Genomic DNA, 16,791 nt, shown 5'->3' on the forward strand with positions numbered 1-16,791 from the left:
TATATCGAATTGATTGACTTAAATTTAATGTTTTTATGACAAAAAATCCTGAGTTTTTTGCTACGTTATGATGATCGTGCTTCAGAGCGTATTTTGGGAAAAGTTAACATGTCACGCAAATCGGGCCCTGGGTAATATGCAAGATTTTCCGGTCGTCATGGTGTTATGTCTTTCCTTTGTACTTAGCCTTTTTTGGGCTTACCAAGTCAAATTAAAAATCATGTTACCGGAACTGGAAAAAATGTCAAGCTGACACGACCAGTTTTAATTCTACATGCCAAACTCCGCAATAATCCAACCTGTAAAGTTTACAGGTTACTGTAGTAAGTGTGTGTATTGGATCGATGTCATGTCATTATCCAAGCCACTTATCCTCACAAAGGTTGCAGGAGAGCTGGAGCCCATCCCAGCGAGCTTTGGCCGAAAAGCAGACTACACCTCGGTAAGTTTTATTTTAACTGTACCCGTTAGTGTTAGCGTGTTGCTGCTGTGTTACTGGCATGTCTCAGTGATATCGGTAAATTTTATTTTAACCAGTCCTGTTAGCGTTAGCGTGGCGCTAGCGGTAACGCGGTGTTATAGCACTAGCATTAGCACGGCTAACGCTCGCATTATTGCCACGCTAGTATTAGTTTTCTGTGTACAATCTTTCTTTGTAAATATCTCCTGTTTCAATCTGGGCGTATCTTTGTACCAAATGGTATTTTCTTTACAAATGTAGTTGGTGAGGCTTGTAACCAGGTGCGCTCAGTAGGCCGGGAATTTCGGTACTTTGAATACTTTTTGTGCTTTTTGACAGTCACTTTTGTCATTTGACTAGCAGTTTTTTTTATTTCTTCTTTTAGCCTTGTAGATGAGTTTCTGAAGAATTATCATTTGGGAGAGCGAGAGGGGGAAAAAAATAAAACCCACCATAGAATGACATCATCTTTAATGTGGGACACGTTAAGAAAATACCAGAACATTTGAGCCAGAACATTTGTGTAACTTAAATCAGCCTTAAATTTTGAACATCTCCACTCGTCACCCAAGCCCTTTAGTTTTTTCCTCTCTTCATTTTTTTTTTTTTGACTTTTACATTACAACATGATCCTTTGATGGGTTTAACAGTTCACCTCGGGGGAATGCTGGCACAAAAACGGGAGTTCAGAACACCCAAAGATGCTCCCGTCCCTTTTAAAAGTAATACAAAAACATGTTCACTGTAGTTTTATTAATCAATTAATTCCATCAATGCCTATCCTATTTTCTGCGACGTTTTGCAGGACTCGCAATTTCTCAAACATTTGGATGGCTATTACATCCCTCTTGACATCACGGCAGAAATATGAATACATTTATTTAGCTTCTCAGCGCCACAAAGAAAAATACACAAGAAATCAACATTAATTTGTTTTCTCCCTCCCGTGGTAAGCGAGCGTTCACACCAAAAAAAAAAAAAAAAAAAAAAGGAAAATCAAGTAGAGTGACAGTCCATTTCTGTAACGCTAACACGGTAGTACATTCACTCGCAGCGAGATGGCGCTAAACGTCGGAATATCTTGGAATTGTTACTGTAGTGGCGAAAACCTGAGTTGTTCCAACGCATGTCCAGAAGAAAACTGCAAAGCGACGCACATCGGGGAAAAAAAAAAAAACGTATGTCGGCGATCTGATGGTGAGGATTATTATTATTATCCACATGACAGAAGTTATAGCAGATATTTAGGATTCTCACATGGACACCAAGGATGGGATTAGTCATGAATGTTAACAGGGGTTATAAAAAGTATACACACCCCTGTTCGAACGCCAGGTTTCTGCGATATCAAAAAATGAGACGGAGATATATCATTTTCAAACTTTGTCAAATGTGATTGCATAAGTGCGTGACCTATTAATGCCTCTACTTAAAAGCACAAAAAAATAATAATAATCAGGAAAGGCCTACAAGAACCAAATAAACACAGTTTGGGATCAATCAGAGGCACTTTAAATGGTGACGGGTGTGTGCTGATGAGTTTGAACGTGGACACTTGTGCAATCGCATTGTTTATTTTTTACTTCTTATTGTTGAATATTTTTTTCATGTCCCATTGACAGTGGAAAAAGTTGAAAATGATATAGCTCGGTCTCATTTTCTTTTCTCCAGAAATGTCCGGCATGTGGATATTTTATCCATCTCTGACTTCAAATGGCTCGTTACAGATGACTTGTTAAGCACTGGAAATCAGACAAAGTTTCAACAGTCATTTTTTTTTTTTTTTTTTTTTTTTTTAATAACCTGAAGTCATTCAGGGTCCTTGTCCCTTTTTCCACCATGGGGATGTTTGTATGGAGTTGACGGCAGGTGAGCAAAACGTCCATCGTCGCGCGACGCTTTCGTTGCGGCGCAAGAGGACATCTTCCTCCTCTCCTCGGCGGCGGCATTTCTTCGTCACAAAAGGTCCTCGTAGTCCAAAAGTTTGGAGTGCTGACGCGTCTTCCAAAGGCGGTAGAGGCGGAAGTCAAAGTACATCTCGATCATCTCTTTACCTTCGTTTGAGGAGGACAGAAAGGTTGTTTTCAATACTAAATCAATACCAATAATCTGGTCGCACCCCACCCCTCCACCCCAAAAAATCTATAATATTTTCCATTATTTAAAAAAAACGCGTGGTAACGAAATACAAAATCATCATGTTTGAATGCTTCATGTCGATTCATTGTTCCGCTCCTTCTGGGGTGGCCGATCTCACATTCGTAAAAATGCCCAAACAAAAGATCTAAAACAGGAGCTTTCAAGATAGAAGGGTGTGTGTGTGTGTGTGGGGGGGTTATCTGTTCACTATACATTTTTCATTTCAGATCTGCAGATTTGATCAGTTTCAATAAGAACAAACACTATAAATGTCTTTTACTACGACATTTAATTTATCATGGGTTTCTAATATTTAACTTTGATTCTTCCTGATTCAGTCAAGTGTGTTTTCATATACAGGAAAGCCTCGGTTCTCGAACGTCCCCGTTTTCGAACGAAGATTTTGAGATTTTTTTTTTTTTTGTTGCTTCTGCTATCGAACGAAAACCGGTACTCGGAGGCCCCCAACAAAACCTGGAAATAACATAATGCGCGTGGCGCAAGCAATTGACCCCCAAACCCCCCGTGATGCGTTTTGTTATTGTCAATTCAAATGCCCCTGCATAAAAAATAAACAAAACGGAAATAACCCCGATGCAACCAGCGCACTTTTGTTATTCTGTGTAACGTAGCCTCTGTACAGAGACGTGTCCCGGTAGTGACTGTTGTTTTTCTTCTGATCAAGGACCACCCTATTAACCCCCAATCATGGCTCCAAAGAAGCCAAGGTGCTTATTTAAAGTTATTCTGCACTTTTGTTCATAAAAGAAGTTTACAAGGCTGGGGGCCGAGTCGCTACAGATGCGGCAATGCACTCCCAGCCTAGCGTACTCTACTATTAAAGCATACATTTTAAGCAAAAAATAAATATATTTCTGAAATTATTTTATATAAAATATTTAAACTATACATGTGTTTCTACCATGCAGTTTATTATTAGGAAAAGCTAAAAACAAAATGCTTTAAAAAGCCAAATTTTTTAGGATTGGAACGGATTATTTCTTTTTCCATTCATTGTAATGGGGAACGATTCGGTTTTCGAACAAACCACTTCTCGAACCGTTTTCCGGAACGGATTGTGGTCGAGAACCGAGGCATCACTGTACCAGGGGTGTCAAAACTTTTTTGTCGCGGGCCACATTGGAGTTTCCCTCGTTGGGCCATTATTACCGTGAAACCGTAAAAATCTTTGATCGCCACATGGAATTTCTAAACTACTTTTGGAATCAGACATCAAGGGAATGTGTTTTTCAACTATTGTTTTTGGGAAACACAAGACTTACAATACCACAGTGTTATCATTTATGACAGGGGTCACCAACGCAGTGCCCGCGGGCGAATGCAAGCCCACGAGGACCGTATAAGGCGCCCGCGAGGTATGTTCTAAAAATAGTAGGCTACAAATTGTTACTATTATTTGTGCTTTAGATTCTGAATCTGACTTGCTTACCTAATTAAATTTTTTAAAATACTTGAAGTGTCATTTACTACAATAAATTCAAACAAAAATATTTTATGTATGTGTAATGAACTGAGTCTGAAATTTGCCACAAACAGGTCACGTAAGCTTTCATACGATCAATGCTCACGAAGTAGCCCTCGGCCTCAAAAAGGTTGCTGAGCCCTGAATATGATATGACAATTTGAAATTTTGGTAAAGATTTGAACAACAATCATGGAAGTTAATAATGCAAGATTTAGCTTTCCGGGCCACATAAAATCGTGCGGCGGGCCTTGAGTTTAACACCTGTGTCATATACTGCAGTAAGGTTTTGCATCTCATATCCGGAGCTGTAGAGAAATATACCGTAATCCCGGGCCTCCAGAGCGCACCTGGTTATAAGCCTCACCCAGTACAATTGTAAAGGAAATACCATTTGGCCAAAGCCGTGTAAAAGCCGCAAGTACCCACAATGAAACACGAGATATTTACAAAGAACACAGAGTTTAATGCTAGTGCGACCATGCTAACACTGCTGGACGTGCTAATGCTAACGCTAGGTCTGCCGCGCTAATCGGGCCAGTTAAAAAAAAAAAAACATACCGGTAAAAATCACTGAGACAAGGCTGTAACACGCTAGCGCAGCGCTAACAGGGCCAGACCGGTAAAAGTCACTTCCTCGGCACATATATTCCACCGGTCACACTCTTACCGTTTCCGCTCAAGTGCCCCCTTGCGGCTGTTACAAAAAATGCACAAATTATCCGCAGGGTTGAAAGCGTGTGAAAGAAGTCACGGCTTATAGGCCGGAAATTACGGTAGATAAATAAAGATTGGCGAACTGTCACCAGAGTCGAGCAATGAGGAGGGGGGCTCGGAATGAATCGTTCGCGCGCAAATGTGTGATAAAGCCTTCAGGACTTAACCTGGTTAAGAGTCTGGATACACAAGCGGGAAAACTTGAAGGTGTGGAGACCAAAAATCACATCTCAAAGCGGGAAACCGTAGAATAGAAATGCAGAAGTTCTGGAAAGTTACAATATTGGCCATGTTTTTTTTTTTTTAAATTCTTCCCCCTTGTCAACATGTGTCGTGTCTGCGCGTTTTCTTGCACCCACCCTGCGCCGAAAGCTCCAGCGGTGACTCGAACTCCACGGAATAAGGCCTCATCAGATTCTTCAGCTTCTGGAACAGCTGTTGGGCACAGATAAGAGCGCAAAGGCCTATTAAGCCCCTTTTACACTTTTATAAACGCGCAGCAGGGGAGCCCACATCTCCACACGCGCGCGCACACTTGGACGGCGATGAATCCAGTTTGTTATTGCGAACAAGACGTTCAACCGCAAGTTGGTTGCGTCATCGGCTTTTGTGATATTTTGTCACGCAGCCTTTTAAAGCCCCTTATTCCCAGAAACGTGCGGGTGAACGCTCGTTTGTCCCCGCGCGCCCTGTGATTGGCTGGTGACCAATCCAGGGTGCAGCCCACCTGACGTTCAAAGTCAATTGAATTGGTTCGTAACTATCGCTGTCTGACACGCTGGCTAAACGTCCGATCCGCTGTATTTTGTTGTCTGTGTTGCCAGACGTCCCTCAGAAATCCATATTTTATGCAACGTTTGAGCAGACACAAATGACCGCTGGCCTCGGTCAACTTTTGATGGCATTTGTTGACTTTCTCGGCTACGCACATTTTGGCTCGTGAGTTTTGAAGAAGGAAACAACAACTATGAATGAAGGCCCGGAAGAAATCTGATTCGACACTGTGGTGTCTGAGCTCGCATTCACAGCAAATGGCTGAAAATGAGTACATTTTTATTTTGAAATGGCGCTGATTCATACCTTCTCTCCATTGGGGTTTCCCAGGACGTAGCATCCCATGATGTGGATGAGGTTGGGCTCCGGGTTGACTTTACTCATCATTCTGCTGAGTCGTCTCCAGAATCTAAATGAACCCAAAAAGGCTTCAGCGGCGGCCAACGTTTCGCTTACCTCACATTATCAATGCAATGATTGACAACTTTCTACAGGTTCTGTCTGCGTGAAGAGCTTATTCATTCAGAAATGTATCACAGGAGAGAAAAATCATATAACTACCGTAATTTCCGGCCTGCAAGCCGTGGCTTTTTTTCCCCGCACACTTTCAACCCTGCGGTTTATGCGGTGATGCGGCACTAGCGTTAGCGCCGTACTATTGCTAGCACCGCGCTAACGGTAGCGCAGCACGAGCATTAAACTATTTCTGTGTACCGAGGCTGATAACCAGGTGCGCTCTGTAGGCCGGGAATTACGGTACTACTATCAAGAAATTAATAGCTTTGTTTGTTAAGTAGAATAAAAAAGTAGTAAGATGCAACATGTTTGCAGACATCTTGCTAAATATTTTCTATAGAAATTCTAAAGAAATCTAAAGAATTCTTAGAATGTTTACAGAGCAACTTGTTCTATAGAATTTCTACAGAACAAAAATGTTTCTATAGAAATTCTATAGGACTCGGGTCCTAAAGTTCTATAGTTCTTTAGAAATTCTTTATAAACTTTCTATAGAAATTTTTTTGCGGGGTAGTTTGGAGTTTGCGCAAAAAACTTTTTGGACTTTATGTCTTTATGTGTCTTCCACACAAGAAAATAAAAGTTGGTTATAGACAAGTACAGCAAGTATTTGTTTATGATACTGATTTATGAATATTCAAAGTTAGGAATGCCAAAATAGTTTGAGTAATTACTGTAATTTCCAGCCAACAGAGCTCACCTGGTTATATGCCTCACCCAGTATATTTGTAAAGGAAATACCATTTGGTATATAGAAACGGCGCAACTGTGTAAAAGTCGCAAGTGCCCACATCGGAAAAACAAGATATTTACAAAGAAAGACGGTACACAGAGAATTCAACGCTAACGCTAGCTCGGCGCTAACAGGCCCGGTTAAAAAAAACGTACCAGTAAAAATCACTGAGACATGGCAGTAACACGCTAGCAAGCGCTAATAGGGCTGGACCGGTAAAAGTCACTTCCTCGGCACACATATTCCACCTGTCTCACTCTTACCTTTTCCGCTCGAATGCCCCCTTGTGGCCGTTAGAAAAAATGCACAAATTAGCCGCATATTTATATGCCAGAAATTATGGTATATGTCACCAATTGCAGGCATAATTTATCATCGTTATGGTTTTCTTTTCATAGCCTACATGTAGTTTTTGTACAAATATTTACCGAGTAGTTACGACTTTACTGCGGTGTTAGCGTAGGTCAGTGATGGATTTTTGTACACATTTGGGTTACGCTAACCCAAGATAAGTTCATCTGAGGATATCCCAGTTATTTCATCAATTAACCTTTTGAAGCAATTTTTCATAGAATAACAATTTCCGACGAATGTTGGAGCTAAAGACTTGTGTCCACTTTTTAACACTTGGAAAGAAGTTTGACTCACTGGCTCATGTCTTCCTCCTTTTCCACCTTTGCAAATGTTGCCACTTTATTCTTCAGGAGGTACAAATGACCCGGGCCTCCCTAAAAGACAAAAAAAAAAACAAAAAACAAACTCACATTCATGCAAAATACGCAAGTCATATTTTACTTTTCGAATGAAAATCCTATAATTGGCGGCACGGTGGATCAGCTGGTAAAGCGTTGGCCTAACAGTTCTGAGGTCCCAGGTTCAATCCCAGGCCTCCCTGTGTAGAGTTTGCATTTTCTCCCCGTGTCTGCGTGGGTTTTCTCCGGGTACTCCGGTTTCCTCCCACATCCCAAAAACATGCAACATTAATTGGACCCTCTAAATTGCCCGTAGGTGTGATTGTGAGTGTGGCTGTTTGTCTCTATGTGCCCTGCGATTGGCTGGCAACCAGTTCAGGGTGTAACCCCGCCTCCTGCCCCTTGATAGCCGGGATAGTCTCCTGTACCCCCCTTGACCCTTGTGAGGATAAGTAGCTCAGAAAATGGATGGACGGAAGCCGCTGTTGTCGTAATGAAAATTTTGCCCAGACGTTTTTGAGCAGTACATGAAGACAGGTGGATCATTGTTTCAAATTTTGAAATAAAGCATAATGACGCTTTTTTTTTTCTTTTCTTTCATAAACGCTGACTTCACTGCGAATGCCATATTTATTTTTAGCCAACAACGGTCGGTCGCTCGTGCGCACGTGCCGCAGAGCAACCTTGAACCCTGCGAAAGACACAGCATCCGTTTCTATTTTGGTCGCCCACCTGGCAGAAGATGAGCATCCTCCAGAACTTGCTGCCCCTCCTGTAAGCAGTGAGCTTCTTCTCGATTTCCTCTGCGGGAGAGAAAGAGGACAGAACGGTCTCTAAATTGCAAATGTGAAAGGTTGCTAGTTTGTATGCGCCCCGCGATTGGATGGCGACCAGTTCAGGATGCGGTCTGGATATTATCAATATAACGATTTGTTTTTTTTGTGTGTGTGGGGTTTGCATTACTTGGCACCATAGCATGGAGTTTAAATTTTGACTTTTGAGAAGTGCATTAAAAAAAAAAAAAGATCCTCAAATGACATCCCGTTGTTTTGATATCAATTCAGCTGTGACAACAGGAGTATTACACTTCCCTTTATATCAAGACATACACCATCTATACATTATGAATTTTAGCCGAGCCCTTGTGTATAGTGTCAATTTTGCACAATTTAATTGTATCAGCATTAAGTGCTAAGTGGCTCTCCGTAGTGTGTGTTTATGTTTTTGTGTCTCAAAAGTTAGTTGTTTTTTGTTTTTTTTGCCATCCAAGAGCAGCTCTCAACAACTGACAGCAAATATCTAAATACTGTACTTTGCACATAAAAGGGATTCTGATTCTGATATTGGGGCCCTAGAACACAGCCCTGAGGAACGCTACAATATCAAGTAAAGTGAGATAATTTTCAAGATTTGGGAGATCGTTCCATGATTTTCAGCAGTTACTCCATCTGGTTCATCGTTCTGAGGGTTGCGATTCAAATCTCGGCTCAAGCTCTCTTGGGTGGGTTTTCCCTGGGTGCTCGTTCTTCCTCTCACACTCGTTTTAGGGTTACTGAAGACTGGATTGTGTATCAACGTGAAATTGAATGGTAGATGGTCTTCTTCTGAATTAAAAGCCCAAGTGTCATCCCTACAAACATTCTAAAATAGATATTGTAATGAAAAATACAAATAACATTATTCACTTCAATGTCTATACAAAAAGATAAGGCAAAGTTGTGGAAGTCTCATTCGACATCCAAGTGGTCACCAGATCGGCTGCATCTACTGCCCGTGACGTCACACTGGGACATTTGCCGCTGAAAACACGCCGTGGCCCCCGCTATGGGAGACACGGAAGCGAAGAGAACATCTCACAATCGAGTGACGCAATATTACCCTATTGTTACAAGCCATATTTAGATGATAAGCGGATCACGGCCAAAACAACCTCCCCGCCCGATCCACCACCACGCGCCAGTGATGAAAACAAGGCCGCTCGCTAGCAACAACGACACCTTGGCCAAACCGCCTCCCTGTCCGATCCACTTCCACGGCGGAGATGAACCACCGCGGCCGGGGGCCGGCTCGGCCTTGTCGGCAAGGCCGGTGGTGATCCACAAGGCCAGCAGAGGCCGTCCTTCAGCGACCGCGGCACGGAAGCCTTCTGTTGCGCACATCAACACATTTAGCACCCCTGATTTACAGATTAAAACTATTATTTTTTTTAGTAGCTGTAAACACACCAACTTGTCATTTGGAGCCCACGAAGCGCTCGTCCTTTGCACCTGGGCAATCCATTTTTCACAACGAACCGGATCTGTGTGAAGATCGAATCTATCCTCCCGAGTGTTCGAGCAATATCCAGCAATGCAACGAGCCGGCATTTTGTCCAACACGAAGGAACAACGAGCAAGTAAAACTAGTAGAGACATACGAGATCGCTTGAGTGTGCTACTGCCCTGTACGTCACTTCCTGCTTCTTCTCGAAAACAAATCCCTCGAGAGGATTTTCATGGCGGGAGTTCCAAAAAGCCGTATACATCAAAAATCCTATTTTGTGGTGAAAAAACAGATGGGTCCATTCCGGCTGGCGTTTTTTTTTTTTTTTTTTTTTTTGATAATACTAAAACTCATTTCATGACAGTGGACCTTTAAGCATCGTCATCAAAACAGAATGAAAACAGTGACTCACCCAAAATGTCGTCAAAAGTTGTATGTTCATGATCCTACATAACGAGAGACATTATTGATCAGAAAAAAGAGACATAATGAACTGGCCTTTGGTCTGTTTTGAATGCGTTTGACTCACGTAGAGGATGGGGATGATGGACGGGTCATCTCTGCGGATGATTGTGGGGACGTACTCCGCTTTCGGGACTTTGGAGGAGATCAGCTGAAGGCGGAGGGGGAGAAAGGGGGGAGTCGATTAAGAAATGCCGAGGAAGGAAACTGCTCTTGTATTCGACCTGGTGCTGTTTTGCGTGAGCATTAAATTAGCAGATGGAAAGAAGAAGCTGTGTGGTCATTTTTAAATATATTTCCGGGTTGATGTTTAGCTCAACGCGTAAACTGCTTGAAGCTGCTTTTTTGAGGAATTGTTCACTAATTGTTTCTGACAAACTGCTGCCGGTTGGGAAGTTTGTTGAGTCGCCGCAACCGGTAAGTACAGCGCTTGTTTCTCAAGTTCAAAACTGTGCTTTAATTGTACCCCGATGTAAAAAGAATTGGAGTTGGCGTACAGTCGCGAGCGCGTCTCACCATAATTTTGGGAGGTATGAAGTCGTCTCCCTCGCAGGCGAGCCTCTCCATCTCCCGCTCCTCCTCCCAGTCGGCGGCTTCGTCAACGCCGCCTTCGTCGAGGGTGCCGCAGGAAGTCTGCAGATCGCCGCCTTGAAAAGAAGAACGCGCACTAATGATCTTTAACATTTTGGAGTTTGCCAGGAGAACGAAGAGGGGGCGGTGATAGCAGCACGCGTCGAGCGAACACACTCGGAAGGTGCCGAATAGTGAGCCGGAGGGCAAAGTTCGTGACGCGTGGCGTCGATGTGAGAAATCGGCAGAGGGAAATCGCAGACACAGCCGTCACGAGTGTGAAAAGAGTGGCTGACGGTGAGAGGAGGCATATTTGCATCAGAGCTATAAAAGGACTCATAATGAAGATTTTGTGTGTGTTTAGGGGGGATCCCCAGATGGAAAATGAACCAAAATATATCACAGACCCTTATTTTAAACATTACAGTGCTGCAGTCATTTGCATATTTGGATCTATTTAAACTCCTTTAGACCTTGTGTTTTGATCGAATAAAGCACAAAACAGATCATGTGTGTAATGAAATATATAATTCCATCCTTCCATTTTCCTTGCCGCTCATCCTCACGAGGGTGGCGGGGGAGTGCTGGAGCCTATCCGAGCGGTCCACATTCAGGAGGCGGGGTCCACCCTGAACTGGTTGCCAGCCAATCATAGGGGACATGGAGACAAACAGCCACACCCACAATCTCACCTAGGGGCAATTTAGAGTGTCCAATTAATGTCGCATGTTTTTGGGATGTGGGAGGAAACCGGACCGGCCACAGAAAACCCACACAGGCACGGGGAGAACTTGCAAACTCCACACAGGAGGATTGAACGCGGGACAACAGAACTGTGAGCCCAACGTTTTACCAGCTGATCCACCGTGCCCCAAAAACATGCAGCATTAATTGGACACTCTAAATTGCCCCTAGGTGTGATTGTGAGTGCGACTCCGCCTCCTGCCCGTTTACCGCTGGGATAGGCTCCAACACTCCCCACAACCCTTGTGAGGATAAGCGGCTAAGAAAATGGATGGATGGAAGGAATAAAGCACAAAGCAGCAGGAAGTGCAGATAATGTGTGCAATGAAATATATTCGCCGCTCATGACAAATTAAGACACTAAATTCTTTTAGACAGGAATCGATTGTGCTCAATTGGAAAAGTCATTCGAAGGATAAAAGGAAATAAACATAAAATGATGAACGTTCACCGCCGTCGACAGTTGTCGAATTAAAAGAAAAGTTAAAAAAAAAAAAAAAAAATCAACGTTAACGCGGAGGACCGGCGGCGATTAACGGCGGCTTCATCTGATTTGCCATCTTGGCGCCTGAGGAAATATTTGAGATTGGAATGAATATGCCACGAGTGAAGAGTGAAAACCAAACACTGGTTAAGCGGCGTTTAATCACCGCGATGACAAGCTGCGCGTTTGAATTGCGCAATCTTCTTTCCTCATCATTACCCTCTAATGTTATTTGCCCCTCATCCATTCAGCTCCTGTCAGGGTAAAGTGTGAAAAATTCAGTCGCATTGATATTAAAATTGTGGAGTCGAGAGCACGCAGTATTCACTTAATTGATGAAGCGGGAACAAAAGTTCATCGCGCAACACTGAACCGAAGCCCTGAATTGAATACGCGAATGCGAAAGGGGCCTTTGCTCGGCGTGTATGCTAAAGAGTAACGTTTCAATTTTGTGATATTTGTTCCCGTTTTGCAAACGTGAGGCAGAGATGTCTGACCGGCAGAGCGGCGTTGCAGACGAGCGAGGTTTTATTTCACTTTTTACACGACAGGCTCCGGCTCACCTCTGATCCCCCGACAGGGAAAAAAAAAAAAAGTAGACGGATGGTGGATTTATTTGTCGTTTTGCAACATTTATAAACACCCAATTGACAAGCAGACAAAAGTAGTCGCGAGACCACCAACGGGACACGTCCGGAGGGAAACCGACACTTCTTTGGGAAAGAGAGACAAGTCAACGTTAGCACGTTTAGCACACAATGCAAGATGGACGTGGAGAAGAAAAACAGAAAAAGGCAAAAACACAAAACCCAGACATCAACGGACAAAGATGCAAAGGCAACCAGCGATACGCACACACCAAAAAGCTGGACTCGTACATTCTTGTATCACAGTTCACACCACATACACGCACACACAAGTTTGGGACAGACGGACAGATTAATATTTAACAGCAGAGACAGCAAGTTTGTTGTTTTTTTTCCCACTGTGATCAGACAGCATGTGTTCGGCTTAGTGTGTGTGTGTGTGTGTTCATCAACCCTTGGTGATGTCATCAAATATGTACCATATCTGTTCAATCCATTCAAATAAGTAAAAATGCCATTTAAACGAAAAAAAAAAAAAGTTCATTCTCGCCTCTGAGATTAATTGTTTTAGTTGCAAGTGACAAATTTTAAGTGCATTTAAACTTTTGCACTGACCACTCATTTAATCGTGGGCAGCGTCCCATTTTTGGGACATGATGATTTTCACGCATTACATCCTTCAGTATACCAAAATATTTAAGTGTTTTAATCTGAAGACGTAATTTGGTATCAGTGGAGGATAACTCATCGGTCAAAGTTAGCACGGAGTTATTTCCCTTTCCTTCCTGACCCAACATGGCTGCCTCAACTTATTATATAACTTAACCATAAACGAAAAAGTGTTATTTCTTTGATTGTGGCCTATTAGGAGAATTTTATCTCAAGAAGGCAAAAAAATCACCACCCTGCCCATGGGTTGAACAGGGATGAGAATTTTCCGCAGATTCGCGGAATTCCGAGGTTTTTTTTCATCTGAAATTGTCATTTTTGTGAAACGTGGAAATCCGTCGAGAATTTTTTTTTGGGGGGGGGGGTACGGCTTGACGCGGGGCGAGGCTGTGATCAAGAACGGCCGCCAGCATCTATCAGCAACGCGAAATTCGTCACAGCTGCGATAAGTGGAAAATGCCGTTGCTATCTGTTTGCATTAAATTTGTTTGGTTTTTTTTTTTCATTCACACATTCCGATTTCCGGCGGTATTTTGTCGGTATTTTCACTGTGATGCTAACATTTCATAGAGAAGCGTTCTGTTCACTACGACATAGTCATAACTTGTAGACATACGTGCGCATATGTTATCGAGCGATCTGCGCGTTTGCCAGCATGCGCGAATGTCTTGCAGCAAAAAGATGGAAGATCGCGTCAGGGAAATTGATAAAAACCATTTGGTAATAAACTGTTTCATATGGGCACGGCTTGGAAAAAGTGTAACCGTGCAGATAAGAACGAAAACCGTATCAACGTGTCTAACCGAACGCATACAAAAAGTGGACCTTCCCGGCAAAGTGCTGCGCACTCGGTGTTCCGATATGACCGATTATGGAAGCCGAGGAGCAAAAAATATCCGGCAGCATATGCAAACCAGATAATACAAAAGGTAAGTTGGACGTAAATTATGTAATTGACGACTGTTAATAAGATTAGGCCTATCTGTAGCACTGGCCCTGTAGATCACGCATTTTATCGCTCATCTCATATAATATATATATATATTATATATATATATATATATATATATATATATATATATATATATTTAAACAAATTACTTGTGTACTTATGTCTGAAGTATAACTTGTAAGTGCAGTAGCCTAGTTGATATAAATTTCACCCAATCTCCATTTTTATGTCTGAAGTTCGGCGAAACTATTTTGCTTGTTCGGACTCATATTTTAAGTTTTGCCCTGTATTTACACTGTTAGAAGAAACTAGAGGTCAACATTAAAAAAAAAAAAAAATTGTGCCCGAATGGGGGCGCAACCCCCTTTGAAACCGCTCCCGAAGGCAGACATTTTCATTTTTTTTTTTTTTTTTCAGAATGAATTCAGTAAATGGTGTGTGCACATGCAGTGTGAACTCACTGTCTCTGGGCTCATGAGGAGAGTCAGTCTTGACAGGGGTGGGGTCACTCCAGGAGCGGCTGAAACTCTTCGATCTACGTTCAGCGAACGCTAGTGCAGGCGGGGAGAGATGGTCACACACGCGCTCACACGCACACGCACCGAGCCAGAACCCGCAAAACGACGGGACGGAGGCGAATGCGGCCACAGAAGTGCACAAATGGGGCGAGGGGGGGGGGGGGGGGGGCGCGCTACGTCCACCACCGGGGAAAAACACACAAACGGACAAATGCCACGATGCTTCAGTCGAGATCTTCCACACCAAACTTGTCCAAGAGCGGAGAAGTGCCGGTTGAACTCCGAAATGTCGCAAGGTCAAAGTGCGGAAAAATGCTTTGTCCCCTGTGATTGGCTAACGATAGAAAAGAAAAAGTGGCATTATTCAGTCCGTTTATTTGCAACTCTAACACGTGCAGCTGACGAAATGAACGCCTACGGCCACCACAGGAGCAAATGTCGTCATAACGGGAGAAAAATACACGACGGGCATGAGACATTTGCAGCAAAACCTTTCATTGAAAACTAAAACTGTGGAACAGCAGACGAGTTATTATTGCAGAAGTGCCACCGTTTTCCTCGTCGTCAATTTCAGAGGGGTGGCAGTGGTGTTACGGGCCTAATTAAAGGAGAAACAAGAACTTGACCAAATCATTTAACGGGTTCCTTTTGTGCGACACTTCAATCAGTTTCTCATTCACGTTGAAGATACGCAGCCTTTGTGACTAAAACCTTCGTCCTGGAGCGAGAACAAACAAAGCAAAGTCGCAGGAGAAGCCCACCGACGAGTTGGCACACACACGCACACACACACACAGAAAGCCAGGAACTCCGGAAGTCCCCAAACGCCACATTTGCAGCCTCGGATATGCCAAAGCGGTTGTAAACGGGGAAAAACAACGACAAACGGATGAAGGTGGGGGTGAACGACGCTGACAAATTTGCGCATCAACCACACCCGCGTAAACCCGAAAAAAAAAAAAAACAAAAAAAAAAAACATCTGACTCACTCTGTGCTTTCATCCTTCTGCTGCCCACCATGCGAAGATGTTTCCGGAAGTTCCTTTTGGGCACAGAAAAAAAAAAAAAAACAAGGAAGAGGAGGAGGAGGAGGAGGAGGAGGATGATGAGGAGGAGGCAGCCAAATGTAAGGACAGCATAAAGTCAAGAGGAAGAGGGTGGGTGGGTGGAGGGTTGGGGGGGGGGCAACAAAGGGATGGGAGACAAAACAAGACGTTATTAAGTCGGCACGCAGGCATTATTATTGGTCATGTTCCTGGCAGCGTGGGTGCTGAAGAGCAGTTGACTCATTCGCGCAACAACAGACCCCCCCCCCCCCCCCCCGCGCGCGAAGAGGAAAGCCTTCCCTCCCCCTCCGCAAAAGCCTCAATTACAGGGAAACGCACTTATTTAATCATACCCACTTATTTAAAGTTTAATTATTTCCTGACAGGATGGGGGCGCCACATATGATCAAATAAGATTTAACTGTGGATCACAAATATCATCTACTGCACAGTAATGCTCCACTCAAACATTTTATAATTTTTTTTCACCCACAGCTAAGATGTACGGTGCCCATGAGAAAGTTATTCATTACATTGAGAAACGTTTTTTTTTTTTCTTTTTCAAAATGTCCCTTGAGGGCACAGGTGTCAAACTCAAGGCCCGGGGGGCCAGATCCGGCCCGCCACCATGATTTTATGTGGTCCGCGAAGGCAAATCGTATACGTAACCCATGAGAACGTTACTCATTACAATGAAAAAGGTATTCATTACAAGGACCAACAAGTTTTTGGGTTTTTTTCCCCAATGTCCCTTTCGGGCACAGGTGTCAACTCAAGGCTCGGGGGCCAGATCCAACCCGCCACATGATTTTTTGTGGTCCGCGAAGGCAAATCGTATACGTAACCCATGAGAACGTTACTCATTACAATGAAAAAGGTATTCATTACAAGGACCAACAAGTTTTTGGGTTTTTTTCCCCAATGTCCCTTTCGGGCACAGGTGTCAAACTCAAGGCCCGGGGGGCCAGATCCGGCCCGCCACC

General features: G+C 43.3%; 1 protein-coding gene across 9 annotated transcripts in view; it reads right to left on the reverse strand.

The window, feature by feature from the left end:
- Positions 1 to 2,231: 2,231 nt before the first annotated feature.
- nsmfa (NMDA receptor synaptonuclear signaling and neuronal migration factor a) overlaps positions 2,232 to 16,791 on the reverse strand; it is a 54,909-nt gene continuing 40,349 nt past the window's right edge. For all 9 annotated transcript variants that reach the window (XM_061800490.1, XM_061800489.1, XM_061800491.1 and 6 more), the window contains 10 exons: positions 15,752 to 15,804; positions 14,706 to 14,795; positions 10,755 to 10,885; positions 10,306 to 10,389; positions 10,189 to 10,222; positions 8,247 to 8,317; positions 7,471 to 7,550; positions 5,880 to 5,982; positions 5,159 to 5,234; positions 2,232 to 2,514 (listed from right to left, as the gene is read on the reverse strand). In XM_061800490.1, coding sequence (XP_061656474.1) covers positions 2,417 to 2,514; positions 5,159 to 5,234; positions 5,880 to 5,982; positions 7,471 to 7,550; positions 8,247 to 8,317; positions 10,189 to 10,222; positions 10,306 to 10,389; positions 10,755 to 10,885; positions 14,706 to 14,795; positions 15,752 to 15,804 — 820 coding nt within the window. In that variant the 3' untranslated portion in view covers positions 2,232 to 2,416. The remainder of the gene's footprint in view (positions 2,515 to 5,158; positions 5,235 to 5,879; positions 5,983 to 7,470; positions 7,551 to 8,246; positions 8,318 to 10,188; positions 10,223 to 10,305; positions 10,390 to 10,754; positions 10,886 to 14,705; positions 14,796 to 15,751; positions 15,805 to 16,791) is intronic.

This window comes from Syngnathoides biaculeatus, chromosome 17 (genome assembly GCF_019802595.1).
Source record: "Syngnathoides biaculeatus isolate LvHL_M chromosome 17, ASM1980259v1, whole genome shotgun sequence".
NCBI classification, from domain to species: Eukaryota; Metazoa; Chordata; class Actinopteri; order Syngnathiformes; family Syngnathidae; genus Syngnathoides; species Syngnathoides biaculeatus.